Here is a 14,215-nt window from a genome sequence, read left to right as displayed (position 1 = left end):
ATAAATCCGATGATTAGTCCAATTTAATTAAACGGTTTAATAATTATTTTTAATCTCAGTTCAACCAAAGTAGCCATATTGATTCAAAGTTAAATTATCAATTTAAGGTCATACTCATATTAGCATGATATTATGTTAATGTCATTATATTTGCAATTTTTTTTTTTATAAATGTTGAGACGCATAACCATTTTAGTAAGATTGTGCAACATCTTCGTATCATAATTGTTATTATGGTATATTAGAATTATATATTTTTATTTCATAGTATTATTTTCTTATCTAACTAATGGTCTAATTGATTAGATCGGGGTTAAAATGTAATCTTATTATTACAATATTATGTAATAATACATGAATGAATTATGTTGTCAATCATGTTCATGTACCATATCTACAAATTAAATATTTTTTATTGTATTAACAATCATAATATATTTTTGTTTTTGTAGGACGAATTTGAGAGAGGATTTAAAGAACCCTTTTTTTATTTTTCCCTAAATCAAGGAGCATTTTCTCTGAAAGTACAAATAAGTTTCTTCTTCAAAAGGGATTTTCAAAGTCTTTTGGGCATGAAAAACATTTTTCATCTTTATTAGCTGACTTTTGGGCATGAAAAACATTTTCAATCTTTATTAGCTGGCTGTTGCTATTTGGCATTCATATTTATTGCCTTTTTTGGTTTTTTGGTTATCTTTCATTTTATGTTTTTTTTAATGTCATTTTGACATAGACTTGATGAATGGCCATGTTGGCTTGATGATTCTGCAGTCTCTTTTGCAAGGTTTTTTTTTTTCCAAAGGACTTATTCCAATTAAGATTTGTTGTGTTATCAAATTTGTATCTATTAACTATTAAAAATTTAAACACTCATTTTTAAGTGGTTAAAATTAATAGAATTTGTTAAGTTTTAGGGGTACTCATCATTTAATTAGTGATATATTAAAAATAATAAAATATTATTCATTCTCTTATTAAGTTTTAAAATTTAACAATTTTTTTCAAAATTAAACTTTGAAATGTTATATTTTCCTTTTTAAGGTTTTTTTTTTTCTCCTTCTTTTTTTCGACATTGTCTCTCGTTGACTTCTTTCTTCTCATTTTTTTTAGTATTGTCGTTAGATAAAAATTAATAAAGACAACTCATCTTTATCTAAAGATGGTTTCAGAAAAGGGAATGAAAAGAGAAACCAACTAAAGGCGATCTTAAAAAAAGGAGGAAGAAAGAAGAGAAAAAACTCTATGAGATGAAACATAATATTTTAAAGCTTAATTATAAAAAAATTGTTAATTTTTTAAATTTATAAAAAATAGATAATATTAATTGATTTTGTTAATATTAATTATTTATATGTGAGTGTTTAAATTTTTAATATATACTAATTTGAGAAAATAACAAATTTGGGATAAAATAAATCCTTTGATTTTTTTTTTTTTGTTATAAGTATCATCAAAGGCCATGCCCATACATCACTCATCAGTAATTATTGATCCATTTTTAGAATAATGATTAGATAAGTTGACACGAAAGCGTTTCTAATCAAGTCCTTTTAGTGTACCTAATGTTTACATTTGTGGTGATATGTAATAGCGACGCGTGGAAAACTGAGTTTGGAGTAACCACAAAAGTATATGAAAGGGGAAAGGAAATTTATATTTTAAGACTCGGACTTTTTTAGTTTATAAATTGGTCAACATTTGCTATCATAATTGACTTCACGTTTAATAGCTGTTAGGTCGTCATATTGTATTCTCACTGTGCAGGTATTGCTTTTTCTAATCTTGTTGTGATCCTTCTCCTTTTTGTCATCTTTATCCTCTTTTCATCTTTATTAGGAGTGCACGTTACAACCGTTGATCACCATTTTTCTCTCTTTGTCAACATCCAGCTTTCGCCACAAAGGTGACCATCCTCTTTCTCCTCATTTCATCTTCTCCTCTTCATCATCTTTATTAGGCCAAAGGAGTATTTCCCACCCAAGATATGCTTTTTTTTCAAATTTCTCTCGTTAATTTTAAAAATCTCATTTATCTATCTATAAACTATTAAAAAAAAATAGTTTCAAAAATAAAATCGTCATTTTATCTCTAATATTAAAAATAAATTTAAATTTTATTTTATTTTTCTCCTCAAACCCTAGAAACTAATAATTTTTTTAACTCAAATTTTTAAAAACAACATTTTCCCCCTAAGATTTCTAAACTTTCAAATTGAATTTTCTAGCAACGAACAACGATCTCCAGGCACGTCTCTTCCTCCCTAGTGTCTCATCTTTCCAATCGTGCAGTGTTTTCCCTTCCTAGGTGTCATCGTTGATGAAGACGCGTTGACGATGTCATACGGCTTCGAAAGATATACAACTGGAAAGAGGGGTTGTTGGAGAGGGAAAGTAAGTGTTTGGAGATCACCAGTCGTTGTCGAAAAAATTAGATCTGAAGGTTTGGAAACCCTAAGAGGAAAATATAATTTTTGAAAATTTGGATTGAGGGCAAATTGTTAGTTTTTAGGGTTTGGGGGGAAGGAAAAATGATATGACTAACAAACTCAATTAATTTTAACAGTCTATGGGTGGGTAAATGAGATTTTCAAAGTTAATGGGGGAAATTTGTAAAAAAAACATACCTTGGGTGGGAAATAGTCCTTTGGCCTCTTTATTATAACTTTTCCATTTACATTTACTTTAATTGTAATGAGACGAGTGGAAACAAAAAAAAAAAAAAATAGATATATTACCATTTATTGAAAAGAAGTAGTGTTGAGGAATGAGTTGGAGAAAGTAGAGGAAAAAAGTGACTAACATTTATTCAAAGTGTAGGTAAAGAGAGATTGATATTTTTAAAAAATAATAGGGTAATTTAGGATTATATTCTATTTATTTCATCTTAGTCAAGGTTCGTCAGTGTACCCTAGATGACAAAATACATAAGTTAAGGAAGGCAAGTTTTTGATGACAAAATGCATGACTATCACTTACTCATTTCTTTTAATATTTTGCTAGTAACCACCTTGGGTGACACATTAAATCAATCATATTTGCATGCTGAAAACTATCCATATCTTTGGTATTAACATTAACATTCATCTTTTTCTCTAACATAGGTTCATTAATTGTAGTATCATCCATTTCATGACCAAAATAAAAAATACCCCAATTTGAAATATTTTTTTTCTCTCCACATTAGAGATGTCGATGGGCCGGGCCGGGCTGGCTCCGACTCGGCCCATCGGGCTAATGGGCCAGGCTAAGGCCCAAACAGTAATGGGCCTTTGGGCCGAGCCGACCCATTAAAATATAAAGGCCCAAGACCCGACCCATATAATAACGGGCCTTAATCGGGCCGGGCCATGCTTTAATATGGCCGGGCCGGGTTGGGCTTTAATCGGGCCGGCCCGGCCCATTTAATCAATTTTTTAAAAAACAAATTTAATTAACATTTTTTAACATAAATTTTTTTCAATTATTAAAACCGATAACAGTATCCCGAATATTTTATTTATAACTTCTCACTTGTGACGGAGGAATACCGTAGTTATATAATGAAAAATATTATAAATTGATAACATAGTACAAATAAATTAATTTATATACGGTATAAATTACAAAACATAAATAAAATATATCTACTATATAATATTTATCTATTCATCTTTTATACTTAAATCTCTGAATTCTTCAAAAATAAATAATTATTATTTACGAATTTAGATATTTTTTGAAAGAGAGTTAATGAAATTGAAAATATAATGAAATAATTGAAATTGAGTGATTAAAAGATTTATAAATAAAAGTGAAAATAAAAGGAAATAAAATAAATTTATTTAAAAAAAAAATTTTAAAAATTATGTAGAGGCTTGTGCCAGGCAGAAGCTACTGCCCAGGAAAAAAAAAAATATATATATATAGTACCGGGCCGGGTCAGCCCATGGGCCTAATATTAAAGCCCTAGACCCGGCCCGGTAGGCCCATGGGCCCGGCCCCGACACTCTACAATGTCGGGCCGGGCTTTATCGTGCCCGAGCCTTTATTCGTGCTTCGGGTCGGGCCTCCATTTGGCCCGGCCCAATTGACGTGTCTACTCCACATACTCAATCCTCTACAGTTGACAATATATTGATATCATGCATATTAGTCATATCATTCTCATCAACATTTTGATGGGTATTAACTTTTTAAGCTAAACCTTTTGTAAACCATCACAATCTTCTATATCAAAATGCAATTGTGGAACATCAATGTTAATGGTTTCAGGAGATGCAATCTTGATTTTGGGGTGGTTATCACATAAATAAAATTGAGTTGTCTCAACTGTTAAGAAAAACTAATAAGATAATCAATGTCATCATCATCTATAATGTTGATAAGCCTTGATAGGTCTTCTACTATTGGTAATTTTCTAGTTTCATATAATGGGTGAATATGAACCAAATCGAACTCAAACACCCCTTGGCTCAAGTTCGATTTGAATAAAAAATAGCTTGGTTTGAATTCATTGAGCCAATATTAAGGGTAGTTCAAGTTTATTTTAAGTTTGATTTGAATTTATGGTTCAAATTTATGGGTCATTGATAAAAACGACATTATTTAACATAATTTGAATCGACCCATGAGCCAAGTTCTAATCAAGCCATCTATCTTGCTCTCAAGTCAAACCGAGCTAAACTTTTTATATCTCAAATTCGGTTTGGTTTTAAAACGAGTCTAACCTTTTAACTCAAATTTGCTTCATATTTGACGTAAATGAATTTGAATTGAGTCGACTTTCAAGCCTAAACCAACCTTAGTTTCATATATGTTTGTATTTGGTTCTATTTGAAGATGTATGTTCATTAATTAAATTAATCTCTCGTACATTGTGTTTGCAAGGAATTTCAACATGTTTTCTTTGCCTCTCTCAAGCCAAACCGAGCTAAACTCTTTATATCTCAAATTCGGTTTGGTTTTAAAACAAGTCTAACCTTTTAACTCAAATTTGCTTCATATTTAAAGTAAATGAATTTGAACTGAGTCGACTTTCAAGCTTAAACCAACCTTAGTTTCATATATATTTGTATATGATTCTATTTGAAGATGTATGTTCATTAATTAAATTAATCTCTCGTACGTTGTGTTTGCAAGGATTTTCAACATGTTTTCTTTGCCTTCAGTATAATTCATTCTATTATCATTTATCCTCATTCAGTTCTCTCCAAAACAAACTAAAATAATAACAAAACTTGATATGCACATTAATATATAAAGATAATATATAATTTTGTAAGTAAATTATTTAACAAATAACAAAGTAATCTAAAAAGAACTCAATTGTTTGAAAATTTTCCATTTAACCAAAAATTTCCACCATTTTACCATTAGGCAGGCATGGTTAAAAATATTATTACTCTCTCTATATAAAAGATCCATCAGGCCCCACATAGTAAAATTCTTTTAAGGCCCCATATAATAAAATAATATTTCTCCCAACGTTTGGTAATTGTAAAATATCATATTAATCTCTGTGTTACTTAATTTTTATCTTTCACAAGTAAGAAATGTACTTCAAACTTATAAAATCAATTCAACAAATCAAATAACAATGCACAATTATCACATAAATAAAACTTAGTGTTAATATTCATATAAATGTCTCGATGTATCAAACCATATTTCTTAATTTCGGACCTTAACCTTGCAATACAAGTGAGAATGTAAGAACACAACTTTTTCAAAGTTTTAAGAGCTAGTTGTAATGTTGGTTTATGAAAAATACTGGGAGGGGATGAAGATATTTCTATAATAAATTTGAGCTTTAATTATACTTATGTATCTCTAAACCCTAAATTTGAGCTTGATTTTAGGTGACGTTTAATTATTGGGAATAAAAGGTTATTCTATTAATTTAATTTTTATTATTTTGATTGGTTTATAAATAATAAATTTTTTTTATAATCTATGATAATGTAACAGATAATATAAAAAATAATATGATTATCACTTTTATATTAAAAAATTAACAAAATAATTTTAATTTTATTATAATTATATCCTTATTTATTAATTTTTAATTAATATAATAAGTGATATAAGAAATATTTTAAAATAATTATATTTAAAAGTTTTTAAATAAAATAATAAACTAATATTATTTTATTATCTCTAATAAAATATAATAATTATTTATATATACTTATTTTTATTAAATTTTATCAAATATAATAATAATAATTTATATTTAATAATTTTTTAATTAATTTATTTTTAAAAAATATTTTTTTTTAAATAAAACACTTCCCAATTTAAAGGCACCTATCAGGATCAAAATGACAGGCGGATTAGAAACTTCCATTCGACAGGGCCAATAAATAACCGTACGACATGTAAAGCACAACGGTCAGGACCAAAGACGGAAGGAAGGGTAATTTGGTCATTACAGATTAACTTCTGGCTGTAAGACTTGGACTTATAAGTTATATTGACTGGGGAATTTGATTCGCGGGTTTCACAGATGCAGCAATTGCATTCTCTATATCAGGTGATCCAACCCTTTCTGCTCTTATAATATCGATAACTATTAGATTTTTATGAAATAAAAAACGCAAGGCTCTTTTCCTCTCCATTACCTCATACTTCAAGTATCAATTTTGCGTTAGTTTGTTGTGAAGCACGATGCTCCAGCGGAGTTTCAAGCCTGCCAAATGGTAATTCTGTTCTTCGTTTATTTGGTTTAAGAACAACATCAATTTCTCCTTTTCAATCCATATTGAGTTTCAATCGCTTGATTTTTTTTATTTTTATAATTTTTTAAATTTTGCTTGTGCAGCAAAACAGCTTTAAAGCTGGCGGCAGCACGTATAAAGGTATTGAGGAATAAAAGGGGAGAGCAGGTGAAGCAGTTGAAGAGAGAACTGGCTAAATTGCTGGAGTCTGGCCAGGATCAGACCGCCAGAATTCGGGTGCTTCTTTTTTGTTATTATTTTTATATCTTTCTTTTTATCTGATTTTGGATTATTTATTTAAATTGATGTTTAATATAATTGTCTTTTGCCTTTTTTTTTTTCCTTATTTTGATTGGCTATTCCATTAATGGGGCCAATTAGTCTATAATCCTGCTAGGAGCCTTTGCTTTTGCTTTTAACTTGAAGCAAGTATATGTATCAAATAATTTTTTCTTTATGACGCTTAGACACTGTTTCATTGCTGTGATGGGGAAGATTGAATTGCATTCTTTGGTTTTCTATTTGTTGTATCTTTGTTAATATGTTCTTGGTGGTCAGTTAAAGAGCACTGACTGTTTGGCTGATAATTTTTATCCAAATATTTTGTCTCAGGTAGAACATCTTGTCAGAGAAGAGAAAACAATGGCAGCATATGATCTCCTCGGGATTTACTGTGAACTTATTGTGGAACGCTTGCCGATCATTGAGTCACAGAAGTATGGTTTACTGTCTAAGTTTTGTTGTTCAATGTTACTTTAACATCTTGATATGTATGGGTCAGGGAGAAAATGTACCATATTTGCCAAAAAAATTTAAAAAAAAAAGAAGAGGTTGCGTATTTGATATTGGAGCTTTATGGCAGGTTCATGTCTGATGCAAATGAAAACTCCATATGTTATATGATCATCTAACTGAACATTCTTATGGATGTACACCCTTATTATTTAGCTTCGCTCTTTCTAACGGAGAAATGAGGTTTAGTCTCTAAATTCAGATATCTGGTACAAAGTTGACTTGGGAAGTTGTGAAATTAGAAACTTATCTTGGGGTCTACCAGCAGGGATTTGTCATTAAAAAAAGGCCTCTCTAGCTTGTGTTTGGGAATTTTTTTGGTGCTGCAGAGAAATTAGATTAATTTTTTATGTAAAATTTTATTATGTCATAAGAAATTCACAATTATTGAACTGCTGTCTTGTTATTGCAGAAATTGCCCCATTGACTTGAAGGAAGCAATTTCAAGTGTAATATTTGCATCTCCAAGATGTGCTGACATACCTGAACTCATGGATGTACGTAAACATTTTACTGCAAAATATGGCAAAGAGTTTGTCTCTACTGCTGTTGAACTGCGTCCAAATTGTGGTGTAAGTCGCCTGGTAAGTTGGCACAGGATGTATAGCTTATTGTTAGCTGAATTAATGAAATTAATTTGAGCTATCCACATAATAGCCCAGCAGTTTATCATCAGTGATCAGATTTATCTTTTTAATTTTGCAGTTGGTTGAGAAATTGTCTACCAAATCACCTGATGGTCCAACAAAAATAAAAATTTTGAGAGCAATTGCTGAGGAACATAACATCAAGTGGAATCCTGATTCATTTGGAGAGAGAGATTCAAAGCCTGCTGAAGACTTGTTGGTAAAATAAATTCAGTTCCAAGTGGTTTCTTTATTGCTTGACATTAGTTTTGAGCAGACCCCTAGAATTATTGAACATTAAATTGCAAAGTGTCCATATTTTGTTTGGCACCTCGAATTTAACACATAAATATTTGTTTCTTAACAAGTATCCTTCTTGGATGAATTTTGAACAGAGTGGGCCAGATACTTTTGACAAGGTCAGTAAAATTCCAACGGATCCTTTTGTCCAAGCTCCACATAGTATTGATGAAAAAAGACCCTCGAATGTCCATGTTCCACCTAGGAGCAATGTTAATCATGATGTGCCTGTAAACTTTCAAGAATACAGAGCAAGATCATTTGGTCACCCCCATACAGATAGTGATGCCACAGAGGCGAAGTGGTCTGGTGCTTCTCATCCAGAACTGAGGCCTACAGGTTAGTGAATTAATTTCCAGAGACAGCATGCTTAATATATTTTTTGTCTTGTTCATAATCATTAACTATGGTCTTTTGAACTAACAGGATCTAGTAATCAAGGGATGGAATTTAGGCAGTTGTATTCTGGAAATGAAAATACTTTTTCCCGTGGTAGGCAAAATTGGAGTATGGAGTTCAAGGATGCTACTGCTGCTGCATTTGCAGCTGCTGAATCTGCAGAACTAGCAAGTATGGCAGCCAGAGCCGCCGCAGAACTTTCAAGCCGTGGGCATACCTCGTGGCAGTACTCAGCAGAATCACAAAGAGATACAGAGCCTCAAACATTTTACCCTGCAACAAGTGAACATCATGCAAAAGGTCCTGTAAATAATGCCCTTGATAGAAGAAATTCTGGGGCCAATTATGATCAAATTTCCAGCAGTCTGCAAGATGTTATGACAGGAATTGCTGGCAAATCTCACAAATACAGTTTCAAGAGCACCAATAAATCTAGCCAGTCTGCTTCATTGAGGTCTGTTGCAGCCTCTGTTGATGATAACCCATTGGTGAATGATCTTCAAATGCCTCATGGATATTCTCTAAAGAACTCATCTGAAATTGAGCAGAGTGACCTTTTTGGTCAAATTAGCTTAGAGAAAGAGTCTTGCCATTCTGAGGTAGAATTAATGAATAAATTACAAGACAGCATGAATTTTGAGAGTGTTGACAAGTTTGAAGAAGTAAAGGTCAGAAAGCAATCTAGCTGTGCCTACTCTCATTCTCATTCAAGCACAATTACTGGTGATCATGATATTGTATCAAGTTTAAGGGGTGATTTTGATGAGAACCCTTTTGCTATTAATGACAAAGGATTTGCTCGAAGAAATTCTGATAAAAGAAGTTCTTATGAAAATGCTTCTGTGGTCTTTGATGATTATGGTTCGGATGAGAATGAATGCAAAATTGATGTAAATGCTGAGCGCAAGGGAGATGAATATGGTTTGAATTTCTCATATCCCAGTAAAAAAACACCTATTCGTGTGTTTTCAAATACTAATGCCTGGAGTGATAGGGAAAATATTGATGATTCATGGGGAAAATCTACCCCAGGTTCCCATTTCTTAATGGAGCACAACACTGGTTCTGTGTTATCTGAGAGTATAACTAGTTCAAGAGTTCCTTCACAACCAGATACCATGTTGCCTGCAACTTTTGATGATTCAGATGTTCCAAGTACAGAAAGTGAAGAGGATCTTGAGATTCCTAAGCTTGTTAGGAGCCATGATACAAGTAAATATAACGTCTTCACCAGAACTTCTGAGGTGACCTCTGAAGTACCCTCAGGTAGAAACCAAGGAATCGAACTCAATGATGAATCGGCAAGGAAGTTTGGCTATGGTAATGTGTCCACCAGTCAGTCATCTCCCAGAGTTGAAACATCCCAAGTGGATTTTAACAACAGATATGATGATTCATACAACTACTCGTTTGATGAAGGGAAGCTCCAGCAATCTCAGCGACCTTCAAGATTTTCAATAGGCCAAGAACTTGAGGACAATACTCCCACACTACTGCAAGCTGAAGCCATTATCCATACTTTAACTGCAAAGTCTAGTCTGGAAAGTCATAACGAGTTGAACCTTGAAAATCTAACTGGTGGATTGCGAAATAAGGGTTATAGATATCCACCATATGTAATGAGCCTGTCAGGCAATGCTTCATCACCTAAACAGAGAGCCAAGGCTACTTCCACAATTAAAGAATCACTTTCTGCTACTGTCAAGGGTTCAATTTATCCCAAAGGCGCCAAACAAGATCCATACAATAGGGAAGTGAATGAAGAAACAGTTAAAAACCCGAGTACAAGATCACATTTTGGTTCTTGTGGTGATGATTTAGATGAAGAGCTCCCACAGCACACTTCAACAAGCGGTAAAGAGAAATACAGTAATAAAGATAGAATTGAAGAAAACAAAAAATCGAGCTCAAGGAACCAGGTTAGGTATGTTGAATCTGATGATGATATTCCTAATCAAGCTTTAATGAGCAAAGCTCGTATAAACACTGGATTGTCTCAAAAGACAAAAACCTCCTTTAACTCAGGGAAGACTACAGTTACTTCAGAGGCATCGGTAACTCCAGACTATGGTTCAGACAGGAAATACCCTTCATGGAATTTCTATAATAACGAAACCAGACAGAAGACCCTGTCTCTGAACAAGAGCTCAGGTCGCCTAGGAAGTTCTGAGCTGCCTAGGTTGGCAGGACAAGCTGCTTATAAACCAATTCCAGAATTGAAGAGATCATCTTCTGGGGAAAGTTTGAGAGCATCAATGAAGGAACAACCATCCACTTCTGTTCCAAAGAAGGTAACATCAAGTAGCCCTGAAAGTTTGAAGACCTCAAGTTCTAGCATTGAGAGTCCATCTAAGGAGAAAGCTAGTCATGTTCACCCAAAGCTTCCGGATTATGAAACATTAACAGCACACTTTCGGTCTCTGCGACAAAATCGCCAGTAAATATACTTTTGTTATTATAAAATATAGGTAATTTTGATATGACATTCATATTTTTTTTTTCATATTATACTTATGCATTATATAATTTGACTGTTGATGATGATACAAGAGGCGGAGTCTGTAATGTATCTTTCAGTCCAAAATATTTGTCTGTATAGCCAAAATTTAGTTAATGTTTTTGACAACATTTGCTGAAATGAAATAAACTAGCTTGTTTGGGGACATTGGAGATTGAAGCTATGGAATAAGATGCTTTACCTGTTTTTCTGTGTTGTATCTCGCTCAATTTGTGCAGGATAATGCCAATCTATTATTATGACGCTATGAAGGGATTAAGAAAAGCTCTTTCTGTTGTCAAACATGAATTGACTATCTGATTTTTAGAGAGCGAAATCCGTAGCCCCATTAACACAAATGAAGTGTCAATTAACAATTCACCTTTTACAGCAATTGCCGCATTGATTCTTCTCCAGTGTATCATTAATTAATTATTTACTAACGTTTATGAGTTTGATATTAATTGTTGCAATTAAAATATATTCAGTTTTTTGATATTAATTGTTGCAATTAAACTATATTCAGTTTTCTTTTAAGGTAACAGTTGTTTACATTTCAACCTTAAATCACTTGATAAATGTGACAGAGAGAGTATGATATATAAGAGCCTATGTGTCTCAGGAAATTATGTGTTAAGATAGAGATGGAGAACCACAAAAATCACCCACCAACTCTTTCTAAAGGATTACTTCAAACTGAAGACTTGTACAGAGTATTATCATCCATCTCTCTTATTTTATTTTTCTGCAGATTTTTCTTCTTACTCTCATTTCCTGATATTGTGGCAGTATATTTTGGAAACCAGTGTGTACCCCCGAGAAGCAGAGCCCCTCAAGGAGATAAGAGATGTTACTTTTGGCCATCCAATGTAATTTTTACCGTAAAAGTACTTTAGAATTAGCAATTAATGGATCCTTTCTTTTTTTATGTTCATGGTTAATTAATTTTGCAGGGCTATAATGAGTACTGCACCGGATGCAGGTCAGCTCATAGCCATCCTCTTGAAGCTACTTAAACCCAAGAAAATAATCGAAATTGGGGTTTATACTGGATATTCTCTTCTTCTCACTGCTGTCAACATTCCTAGTGATGCCCAGGTAAGTAATCTGCCTACTTTGTATAAAAATGAAATATAACTGTAGAATTCAACCCATAAAGATTTGCAGATTATCGCCATTGATCCAGATCGTGAAGCATATGAGATAGGTTTACCGGTGATTCAAAAAGCCAGAGTTGATCACAAGATAAAGTTCATAGAATCTGAGGCTCTGGCAGTTCTTGATACAATACTAGAAAATGTAACAACACAAGACTCAGGAGGATGTCTTAATCTTATCAATGTTTGCCGAAGGCAAGACTCATGTAGTTGTAATGAATGAAGTGCAGGGTGAAAATGAAGGGCAATTTGATTATGCATACGTGGATGCAGACAAAGGAAATTACCGGAATTACCATGAGAGGCTGATGAAGCTGTTGAAAGTAGGTGGAGTCTGTGTTTACGACAACACGCTGTGGGGCGGAACGGTAGCCATGGCTGAAGAGCAGACTCCAGAGCTCATGAAAGCTGAAAGAAAAACAATTCTGGAATTCAACAAAGCACTTGCTGCTGACCCTCGAGTTCAACTTTCTCATGTTCCATTGGGTGATGGCATCTCAATCTGCAGGCGTATTTATTGAAATTTCCCAGAATCTTAAGAACTGAGATCAGAAATTAGAAACAAAATATATAAATAATACTAGTGATAATAAGGTTGACAGGTCTGTTGAAAGCTTTGTTTTGTTAAAACAACCCATATCCTAATACATTGGAGGAGACCTTATTTGGAAGCTATAAATCCAGTTCCTCATTAACATAGTAGATAAATGTGTAAGAAACTGTAAAGTCTCAAATCTGATTGTAAGCATTACAATATAGCAAATATCACAAATGTCGCACATCTCTCAACTCATTTTGTGTTTTGATATAACATCAATGGCTCAAAGCTTATGCATCCACCAATAAAATAGCCTGTAAATCTAAAACACAAGAAAGTAATGGAAAGATAATTGTTGAAAAGAAAATGCTTATCATTATTCATAAGAAGCTAAGAGTTTTCATAAGTTACAACATCTGTAAGGCAATTAAATTAGTGGTATGCAATGCAAGAATAACAATTTTCCTTTTACAAGAGATACAGCTTCTCTACAGCTGAAGCACATCCCCTCAAATCCACATATTTAGCCCCTTACAATAATTTGACTTCATTCCACAACTGTAACACCCCAAAGCTAAAATAAAACATATAACTTCAAAAGACTTCAAAAAAATCCCTTAAATAAAGTCAAGTCTTGAATACAAAGTTTTTCAACCACAAAAACATGAGGAAAAAAAAAAGAAAAAAAATTTACTAAACTAATTTATTATTATTATTTTCTTTTAGCCAATCTCCCCAACTAACTCCTCTTATTCTTTATTCCCCAAATGCTAAACAGAAACTCACACTTTATGACATCTTTAATCTGCAAAAATGTTAATGACGAGGGGTGAGCCGTCAACTCGGTAAGCAGAAGCTAAACATTATATATGCATACTTAATCATTTAATTCAAATATTTATAAAGAAAATCAAATAAAAGAAGGTCAAACAGAAAACAAAGTGCTTGCACATATAAAACCACAAATAAATAAATAAATTATTTCAGAACCTTTCAAACAACCAAACTTAAGTCAAAATTTATTTTAAACTCTTGTCACGTAGTGTCACCTGTACTCCCGGTGACCCGGCCAGAATTTCAGAATCAAATATCACCTATAATCTCGGTGACCCGTTCAGAATTTTAGAATCAAATATCACCTGCAATCCCAATGACCCGGCCAGAATTTCAGAAATATGCACAACATAACAAATAATCCAGCTGAACCAAACT

General features: G+C 32.7%; 2 protein-coding genes across 4 annotated transcripts; both read left to right on the top strand.

The window, feature by feature from the left end:
- The first annotated feature begins 6,420 nt into the window (after nucleotides 1-6,420).
- On the top strand, nucleotides 6,421-11,528 carry LOC123206884. Of its 3 annotated transcripts, none has more exons than XM_044624159.1 (8): nucleotides 6,421-6,510; nucleotides 6,629-6,676; nucleotides 6,799-6,931; nucleotides 7,307-7,410; nucleotides 7,899-8,070; nucleotides 8,192-8,332; nucleotides 8,508-8,751; nucleotides 8,839-11,528. In XM_044624159.1, the coding sequence occupies exons 2-8, from the start codon at nucleotides 6,645-6,647 to the stop codon at nucleotides 11,250-11,252; spliced, it is 3,240 nt and encodes a 1,079-aa protein (XP_044480094.1). In that variant the 5' UTR covers nucleotides 6,421-6,510; nucleotides 6,629-6,644; the 3' UTR covers nucleotides 11,253-11,528. The 3 variants fall into 3 exon arrangements, with proteins under 3 accessions (XP_044480094.1, XP_044480095.1, XP_044480093.1); XM_044624160.1 differs by having other exon boundaries at nucleotides 6,463-6,676; nucleotides 8,839-9,957; nucleotides 10,078-11,528; XM_044624158.1 differs by having other exon boundaries at nucleotides 6,463-6,676.
- LOC123206885 (probable caffeoyl-CoA O-methyltransferase At4g26220) lies at nucleotides 11,036-13,144 on the top strand. Its single transcript, XM_044624161.1, has 6 exons — nucleotides 11,036-11,279; nucleotides 11,931-12,021; nucleotides 12,098-12,177; nucleotides 12,262-12,406; nucleotides 12,476-12,607; nucleotides 12,696-13,144. Exons 2-6 carry the CDS (start codon nucleotides 11,953-11,955, stop codon nucleotides 12,984-12,986), a joined length of 717 nt encoding a protein of 238 aa, XP_044480096.1. The 5' UTR covers nucleotides 11,036-11,279; nucleotides 11,931-11,952; the 3' UTR covers nucleotides 12,987-13,144.
- Nucleotides 13,145-14,215: the final 1,071 nt, after the last annotated feature.

This window comes from Mangifera indica, unplaced genomic scaffold (genome assembly GCF_011075055.1).
Source record: "Mangifera indica cultivar Alphonso unplaced genomic scaffold, CATAS_Mindica_2.1 Un_0052, whole genome shotgun sequence".
Classification (NCBI taxonomy): Eukaryota; Viridiplantae; Streptophyta; class Magnoliopsida; order Sapindales; family Anacardiaceae; genus Mangifera; species Mangifera indica.
The sequence above is the reverse complement of the archived record's forward strand: the minus strand, read 5'-3'. Positions and strand labels throughout refer to the sequence as shown.